The 9,458-nt window shown below is 37.5% G+C and overlaps 1 protein-coding gene across 1 annotated transcript; it reads left to right on the forward strand.

Moving 5' to 3' along the window:
* On the forward strand, window positions 1-8,229 carry LOC135475882 (alpha-tocopherol transfer protein-like). Its single transcript, XM_064755827.1, has 8 exons — window positions 1-122; window positions 1,095-1,277; window positions 2,417-2,576; window positions 3,630-3,691; window positions 4,719-4,915; window positions 6,529-6,639; window positions 6,798-6,921; window positions 7,656-8,229. The coding sequence occupies exons 2-8, from the start codon at window positions 1,121-1,123 to the stop codon at window positions 7,799-7,801; spliced, it is 957 nt and encodes a 318-aa protein (XP_064611897.1). The 5' UTR covers window positions 1-122; window positions 1,095-1,120; the 3' UTR covers window positions 7,802-8,229.
* Window positions 8,230-9,458: the final 1,229 nt, after the last annotated feature.

Genomic DNA, 9,458 nt, shown 5'->3' on the forward strand with positions numbered 1-9,458 from the left:
ACATTGCCATACCACCACATGCAGCTTGCACTTTTCTCTACAAAAAAATGACCACCATTTTGGAGCAGTGGTTGCTGGAAGTGAAGTCATAGCATCCCGTTACCTTGGTAACCTCCAGGAGGGTAGGAAGTAACACTAGCAAACAGTTTTTAGTTCAATCCAAAACAGGCAAAATTCTGATATAGTTTAACTAAATCCAAACTACAAGTGCAGCAATCTATAATGCATCAAGAACCTAAAATGCCTCTGTGGCAATATTATCCTATCAGTGCTCCTTCATTCTTCATTCGGAGGCAAATGCTGAACCCATTTGCCTGAATTGCACATGTGTAACCTATGAGTATCAGAAAGTATTATAATTTTTTCCCAGTAATATCTTGATGCTGGCACTCAAAGAAAAATATGACTTGTCTCCGGGCAAAACTACAAATTTAAGGTCTGTATGTAGGAGCTAGCCCACCACATTAACACTCTAGGTATCTGGGATATGATGCTTTGTGGAGAAGGGGGGGGTCTAAATTTTCTGTCTTTGAAAATAAATTCTGAAGAAATGGAACCTTACCCTGTTTTTTCCTTAAGATGCAGCGCGTGTGGTCATTAGAAACCAAAATTTGACCACATCTCCTCAGCTGCACTGAAATTATGTAAGAATTGCTAACCCTCCCCCCATTAGTACCTGTAGACAGGACTGACATTTTTTAATTATTGTTTCTCACAGACAGCACATTTAACCACATTTCATCAAACATAAAACGCAGATCAACTTTCAGACCTATTTTAAAACACACCCATAACATACTTAGAGCTTTTTAAAGTCACTTTGAATGTAATAAAATGGCGATAGGTAATTGCGCAATGTTATAGTAAGTCTCATATGTAAATGTTTTAGAATAATGGGAGAGGTATAATATATATATATATATATATATATATATATATATATATATATATATATATATATATATATATATATATATATATATATATATATATATATATATATATATATATATATATATATATATACATATGAATGTAAACAAAATGCGGTTCTCCTCAAAGCCTCAGAAACTCTTTTAAAATTTTTATGGCAGCAATTATCATATACGATATTACGACGATGGCGAGTTCAGAAAAGTACGAATGCAGCCTGGACAAGGCCAGTCTGAAAAAGGCTGAAAAAGAGCTAAACGAAGACCCAAAGGAACGGGAGAGCGCCGTGGCGTCATTGCGACAGTGGGTTGAGCAGAATAGCGCCTGGTTAAAATCTCCCACAGGTAAAAGAAACTTTTCCATCTCATAAACCTTCTCGGGACTGCATCTTATGTATGCTTGGGTTGTACTTAACCATTTCTGAACCACATGAGGACGAAGAGAAATTCGGTCGGTGTGACAGGGCGAGTGCATATTGTCAAAGTGTTGCCGCTACTGAAGTATCATGCCAAAAACACCAGACATGACACCTGACTGGGCCAATCAGTCCTGTTTCCTAACCCTAATCTAACATTGTTGAGTGCCAAGCGAGGTAGCCAAAGAGTAAGTCGTTTTGTAAAGTCTGGTATGACCCATTCTGGACTTGACCTAAGATCTCCCTGCTTCGAGGCTCTAAACATTAGGCCACCGAGGTTTAAGGATATTATAGTGTGACGCAGATCACAGCTGCGTTGAATAACTTGATTTAAAAGCAACTTGAACTGAAAGAGAAAGCCACATGCGTATATTACAGTGTAAAAAGCACTGCTTCCTGATGCTAACATGTTCTCGTAAAAAACATGGCTGAAAATACTTCCATTGTGGTAAACTGCATAAACCAGGATTCTGCTGGTCTAGTCCGGGTACCTCTGCATTGTTTTAATATGATTGTATATTGAATGTGATCACAACAAACACAACAAGCATTTGGTGTAATTCCAGATCATTGGCGTCTAATAAATTGCAACTAATATCAATGCAATCTTTTTACCTAATTCAGCTCTAGCAATGGTGCTGGGGGGGGGGGGGGACAATATGCTACTATTTCAGCATGTACATGAACAGTTAGAATAACGCCCTAGCTGAAGTAAATTTAACATAAGGCCGTATTTCGCCGGTTACGTTTGACCATGTATCAGCTATCCCAGGTTGCCAGCTGTCACACTGTCGTCGCTTCTCTAGTTTTACTTTCTATACTGTAAGTTTCATATTGTAGTGTTAAACCCTATTCATTCATTCAATCACATGTATGGTCACATGACGTTAAACCGGGTCCATGTAAAACATTTTTTCTGGAATACATGTACTTCTAAATTTTCCTCAAAGCCACCAAATCGTGTATGGTATCACTTCATTTCCTTGAAACCCTTTCACTTTCAACTCTTAATGTCGACATTGTATGACTATCCTAAGTGTAGGACATGTGTATGATGTCTCTTGTCAGATACCCGATTTTTACTTATGTTTCTTCGTAACGCCAAATTCGTCCAATTGGCCGCTCGGAAACGGCTGGTTAATTACTGGACTGGTCGGACAAACAATAAAGAATGGTTTGAAAACGTGGATACGCTGGATAAAAAAACAGAAGAATGCTTGAAAATTGGGTAAGTGTCTTTTCATGGACTGTACCTGTATCTGTATATATGTATATCATACCGTGTTGATTCAAATTAGGCAAGAACATGTGATAAGGCGCCTTCACGTTTCTGGTGACTGCAGTCAAAATTGTAAAATTCGATTGCAATGTACGTCACGTAGAACGTCAGGCTTGTATCAAAGCTCTGCAGGTTTCTGGATTTCTGTATGCGTTATTCTCACGCTATGATTTATCGATATCGGTAAATGAGTTAGCGATATCGAGAATTGGCAGTGATTTATATATTGTAAATTCATTTATTGATACATATAAATGAATTAGTGATATCGATAAATAGTGTTTCCTGTTGGTTTAAACGAAAGTGACTGCTCAATCTACGTTGCTACCAAAGAAAGGTTGAGAGGAAATGCCTGTATTTACAATGGCCGTTGTAGCAGGGTAAGTCATCCTGCTGAGGCAGAATCAAGGTTGTCTCTCCCAGGTCTCAAGTGCTCATAACGGAGTAGCGTCAGCCATACAGGTACTGGTATCATACCAGCAAATTTCATGCGTTTTCCTCTGTTCCGCTAAAATGTTTAAACTTTCACTTAAAAACATTACCAAATGTCAGGAAAGAATAGTAATTCTCAGAGGTTTAAAAGGGCGGAATGGTGTCATTTATCGATATCATTAATTCATTTATCGATATCGCTAATTCATTAGCTGATATCGATATTTCATTTATTGATCTAAATAATCCATTTATCGCTATGGATAAATGCCATTATTCATCAATATCGATAAATGATTCATTGATATCGATAAATGATTTATCGATATTTCTCGATTAAATGTTAATTTGGTCCCTATCATCATTAATTTATCTCAAATATATTTCTCACCTTAAAAAGCTGTAATCATACAACAGCCAGAAAGGGTCAATGAGAAAAGGCAAAGGTTATCTTAATAAAGAGTTAAGGTTCTTGCAAATTATTATACACGTGCATGTAGCGTACAAAGTGATCAGGGTAATCAAGACTTTGTCTTTGTTATATTATTTAACAACATTTGTCTTTCAAAGGAACTTCATGCCGCTACCTCGGAGAGACAAACAGGGGAGGGTCATTTTCTTCGGAAAACCAGGTGAGACGTTTTCCAACCCAGCGGACAGTCTGGTAGTGGATCTATCAAAATGTTCCGAATACAACATACACATAACGTCAGTAAAATCTGATGACTTGCGCACAAAGCTATTTCCTTTTCATGCCAATTTTCGCATGTGATTTTCTAACATGAGAATCAGGAAGACGTCTCAGAGCAAGTCAAGTAGCGGAGAGCCAATCAGAATTAAGTGACGTAGTGTTTATGTCAAGGGGCCGCTTGCACAAAGGAATCGTAAGCCAAAGATGATTGTAAATCACTACGATCTCAATCGTAGCCATAGCTTACAAATGACACCCTCTTGTATCAAAGGATTGTAAGCTACGACAGTTGTAAGTTGCCATCAAAAATTACAATCGGGTCGACCCTGTTGTAAATATTTACAATTGCCCAGAAATGAATGTAAAGCACAGGTACTTGCCTTAGACAGACTGTTCGTTAGAACTTTTGGACTCGGTTTGCAAATAATGTGCAATGTCTTAAAAAGATGTTACGAACACTTTTTCACATGTTGTTGTTGCTAGCTGCTGAATCATTATGATGTAGAACTCTTTTGAAGATGAAGGCAAGAAAAGTTATTGACCGGTATATTCTCCATTTACCCATGCCACCTTTATGTACAAGTTAAATTTGGTCTCTGATCACAACTGTAATTCAAAAATTTACAATCGCCTTACAACTCCTTTATGCAAGCGACGTAAATTATTTTTACAATCAACTGTAAACTCAACTGTAGGGTCTACAATCGATTGTAGCTACAATTGCTTTGTTCAAGCGGGCCTGGAACTTTTTGTTTGCTCCGTTAAATGACTTTCCGATGGACGCCAGCCAACGCGTTTTGCAGGACTCGTCTCTGTAAACATCAATACTTCAATGTACGACAGCAAAGATCGAAGGTTTAAAGACTGACAAAGGTGCGCATTTCAAGACCGATTTCATTTTCATTGATTTATTATCATCAGCAGTCATATATAATGAAACTTATTTTCTCTAACTTTTGTGTTGTAAGGTGCTATCGATGTCTCTGGTGGCTGTTCTGTGGATGACGTCATGAAGGCATCTTGTGCATCCATCGACTACTGCCTCATGGACGAGAACGCACAGGTTAACGGGTTCTTCTTCTTCCAGGACATGTCGGACATGACAGTGAAGCACCAGTCCTTCTTCGGAGTGGACGTCATGAGAAGATCTATGAAAGTCTGGATCGTAAGTCATCAAAAAACTCGGTGGTTTTCAACATCGTAAAAGGAATACATATGTATTATTTTCTAAAGGTTTGATTATGATTTATTATCATGCCTTACGGTGATTTATTATTCTGCCCTGTGTTACCATGAGTTTATTATTTGCTCACTTGTCTGATCATGAGTTTATTTATTTATTTACGCCTTACCCAAGAATATTTCACTCATACGACGACTGCCAGCATTGTGGTGTGAGGAAACCGGGAAGATATCATACGCAGGTTGCTGGAAGACCCTCAGACGTACGACCGGAGAGAAAGCTCAACTTGTCTTACCATGAGTTTATTATCTGTTAACCCGTTTTAGTAAGTGTTTATTATTTGCCAAATGATCTTATAGCAAGAGTTCATTATTTGTAAACTTGTCTTACCACGAGTTCATTATCTGTTAACTTGTGTTAGTAAGTGTTCATTATTTACCAAATGGTCTTATAGCAAGAGCTCATTATTTGTTAACTTGTCTTACCATGAGTTTGTTATCTGTTAACTTGTTTTAGTAAGTGTTTATTATTTGCCAAATGGTCTTATAGCAAGAGTTCATTATTTGTAAACTTGTCTTACCACGAGTTTATTATCTGTTAACTTGTTTTAGTAAGTGTTCATTATTTACCAAATGGTCTTATAGCAAGAGCTCATTATTTGCTAACTTGTCTTGTCATTAGTTTAATATACGTCCTAGTTTCCTCTCTTGTCATAAGTGGGAAGGTCTACCACCAACTTGCGGATCGTCATGGGTTTTCCTCTGTCTCTTCCCGGTTTTCTTCCATTGCATTGCCGACCGCTGTTGTGCAAGTGAAATATTCTTGAGCACGGTGCAAAACACCAATCAAATAAATAAATGCATTAGATTATTAGTATTTACTAACATATTTTTGCGTGAGTTTAGCATGTATTCACCTGTTATAGCTTTAGTTTATCATTACCTAACCTCTTTTAGTATAGGTTAGCAAGTATGAATGCATTTAACTCCACAATAGCATGTACTTCAGTTGTATATCGGAGCGAGAACGTGTTTGATACGGGGAACAGTAGTGGTTTTCAAGATGACAACATTACGTACAAAATGATAATATATCTTTATTTCATAATATTTACCTATAAATATTTATTTATAGCAACGCTCTCACAAAATGGAACACGCTCGGGATATATGTCAACAAAGGCTATGTTGTGTTGTCAATATAGCCTTTGTTGACAACACAATTATGTTTACATGTAAAAGACATGGATTGATTCTAGTCTTTATGTTAGTCGCCTTTTACGACATCGTTGCCAATAGAGGGATCCCAGTCTTGCCTTTTCACTTTGGACACCCCACGCCGGTAGTTAGCATGGATGTGTTACAGTATTTATTAACCTGTTATACCATGTGTGTATCATGTATTCATTTGATTTACCATGTGTTTAGCGTGCATTAACTTGTTTTACCATGTGTTTACCATGTATTAACCTGTTTTACTATGTGTTTATCATGTATTACCTTGTTTTCGACCAAATCTATTACCTATTAGAATAAGTTTATGATTAACTAACATGTTTTAGCATGATATCTTGTGCATTTATTTATTTATTTCAGAAATCGTACCCAGCTCGCTACAAATCTGTTCACTACTACAATACTAACCCAGTGTTCGATGCCATATTTGCCATCATTCGCCCACTCATGCCGGAAAAGTTACAACAGCGAGTACGTATACACTTTTGTTTCCCACTTTCACTTCCTATATTGAGGATTGTGTACTGTTTTATCTTAACGACTTCATTAACGACGGTTTTATCTTCTCACTTTCGTTTTGGATCAGCAAGTTATTTGCCTGTCTCGTCAACATTTAACTTTTTTTATAGCTAAACTTTCACGGGAAGAATTTGTCATCATTATATAAACACATCGACCAGGAATGCCTCCCATCTGAATACTTGCCGGATGACTTCAAAGGGAATAATGTTGGCAGCCTTCAACAATGCACAGGTAAATAACAGTCGTGGCTAGACTTGATTTAGCCATCTATGACGTAACCCCCTGAGCCGTACCGTGCGGACGCCTATGCCAGTAAATCTATTATTTTTCGTACATTCATAAAGTCATTATTATGTTTTTCAGAAGCTCTAGCGGAAACATACAGTTTAAACAGATTGTAATGCTGAAAAATTAGGACCAGTAGCTAAATCAGGACATTAACGTTTCAATCGGTATAGGACACACGAAGTGAGGGCTCAAATTTAGCCTTGGGTAGGAATTTGTACACTACCCGGCTCTCACTTGTTGTGAGGCCTTAGTGAAAATTAGCGCTTGGCCGTTTGAGTAGTCTGACCTTCGTTTAAGTCCATTTGCCTTCCGACAGAATGGTTTGCAAATCTGTACGTTTCATGTGAGAAAGTTCGTCAGTGACTTGTCAGAGCTCGGTGGTTTAGCACAGCGGTTTCCTCCGCTAAAAAAGTGACCGTCATCCTGTTAGTGAAAAATTCTTAATGGTGTTGGTGTTAAGCAGAAATACATAAATCATGTAAGATGCCGCTCAGTTTCATTTATAAAAGAATATCGCGGATGAAACCTGAAAGTAAGAGTCCAAAACCAATTATTATATTAGATTGTTACATCGTGTTGTTGAAATCTTTGCATATCTGTAAAAGCGGAGATCTTTGGAACGTTTTGCTCAAACGTTTCATTTGATTTTCTTCGTCGTCTTTCTGTCTGATTGCCAGATGACTTCATACAGAAGATGCAGCAACCGGAAGTGCGCGATTATCTATTACATCTGTCCAGTTCGAAGTTTGGGGTGAACGAGGACCTCAAACCCAGTGACGACGAGCTGTTTAACGAGTCATTCAGAAAACTTAACGTGGACTAAAACTACAAGAAAATTTCAGTAATAACTGCAGAAACATTTTGTGTTTTGAAGATTTGTTTATAGAGATGGCGATTCATCTCGAGATGGAATTCATGTTCTTTCCAACAGAAAGCCAGTCTCCTCTTAGAAGACGAAATATGAAACTTAATGCAGACTAACATCACAAAAAATACAATAGTATAAAAATATTCAGTGTTTTGAAGATGTGTTTATAAAGATGAGGTTTCATCTAACAGTGTAACTGTTACTGCTCAAAGGAGATAAAATATAAAGTCGATGCCGTTGTCCTCGTACATCGACTTATTGCAAGTGAATGGTAGTGCTTTATCTCTCTCATTCTTTGGCTTCTGTATTATTAAGATCTCCATGAAAAGATGTTTGAACATCAATGAGTTATTGAATTGTTTAAAATAAAGATCTATATAAGTGTCCCTCAATCTGTTGAAATGTCCGCACTGTTTTTTTGTTATTTTCTTTAGTTTCCTCCCACCTTAATGCTGGCCGCTGTCGTATAAGTGAAACATTCTTTAGTACGGCGTAAAACACCAATCAAACAAATAAATATTCTCTTTATTTATTGTCGTAGTCATATGACTGAGAAATTGTTAAGTACGACGTTAAACCCCAAGCACTCACTCACTTTGTTTATTGTTCTACTCCATGGGAAGGTAATTCTGTCGTCAACGTCGTTTGATTAAGTCTCAAAGTGCATTTGAGCAATAAACCGGCCTTCGTTTTACCTTAATAGAAGCTGACACTGAGCTATGCAAAGAACACGATGACCTGAGTTTCTTGCCCTCACCAAATCGCCGTGGGTTTCATAAAGGATATGCGAAAAGGAATATTATAGTTTTAAGGGATTTTAAGAAAGTTATGGCAAAATGTTTCATTTTCGAGAGTTTTAGAAAATCTTAAAAACCCTGTATTCTAGTTTTTCATCAATGGTCAGAAATCAGAGGGACCAGTTTTCATACGTATACGTTGTAATTGCTTAACTATATGAGCAGTTAGAATAAAACCCTGACTGAGGTAAACTGATGAGATACCGAATTTCCCCGGTTACGTGCGACCATTTACCAGCTATCACACTGCCGTGACTGCCCTGTTTTTACTCTCCATATCCTTACACCAAACACTTTTCCAAGTCAAAAGCAAACTAAAAGTCCTAGACCCTTCCCCAACCAAAAAGAAAATAAACTTGTCCCTGCAGCGAGATGTTTCTAATATGAGTTAAGTAAATTTTTAAGCAGCTGGCGCTTAGACAGCGATGTTAGTCAAGGCAATGTGTGCAAAATATGAAGGGAATGAAACTTGGTATACTTCCAGACTGTCGTTCTGAACATTTTCCGATAAAGAGCCATTCCGCTTTCGACCCCGGCAGACATTTTCTTTCCGCCATGATACACAAATGCATTTTCTTCATTATCTGTGTATGTGGACGAAATACAGACTCTGCAACAATGTTTTCACGGTCCATAGATACCGTGAGGCCATTTAGAACAACGTCCTTTAGAAGTGCTTGCACGCAATGTTTTGTAATATACAAATTAAGGTCGCAATGATAGAAAACCTGCTACGCTCAATATGTTTGTAACACTATGGGATAACGTAGTGCTTGAAGTTTCAATGTCTGTTTTTTTATGGGTAAGCGAATAAA

The sequence above is a fragment of the Liolophura sinensis genome, chromosome 9 (assembly GCF_032854445.1).
Source record: "Liolophura sinensis isolate JHLJ2023 chromosome 9, CUHK_Ljap_v2, whole genome shotgun sequence".
Lineage (NCBI taxonomy): Eukaryota > Metazoa > Mollusca > Polyplacophora > Chitonida > Chitonidae > Liolophura > Liolophura sinensis.

What these genes read in the sequence shown, in the direction of transcription:
- LOC135475882 (XM_064755827.1), top strand. Translation starts at nt 1,121, where the DNA reads ATGGCGAGTTCAGAAAAGTACGAATGCAGCCTGGACAAGGCCAGTCTG. An exon ending in CATTTTCTTCGGAAAACCAG is followed by an intron (nt 3,692 to 4,718) that starts GTGAGACGTTTT and finishes TTGTGTTGTAAG; the next exon opens with GTGCTATCGATGTCTCTGGT. An exon ending in CAGCCTTCAACAATGCACAG is followed by an intron (nt 6,922 to 7,655) that starts GTAAATAACAGT and finishes TCTGATTGCCAG; the next exon opens with ATGACTTCATACAGAAGATG.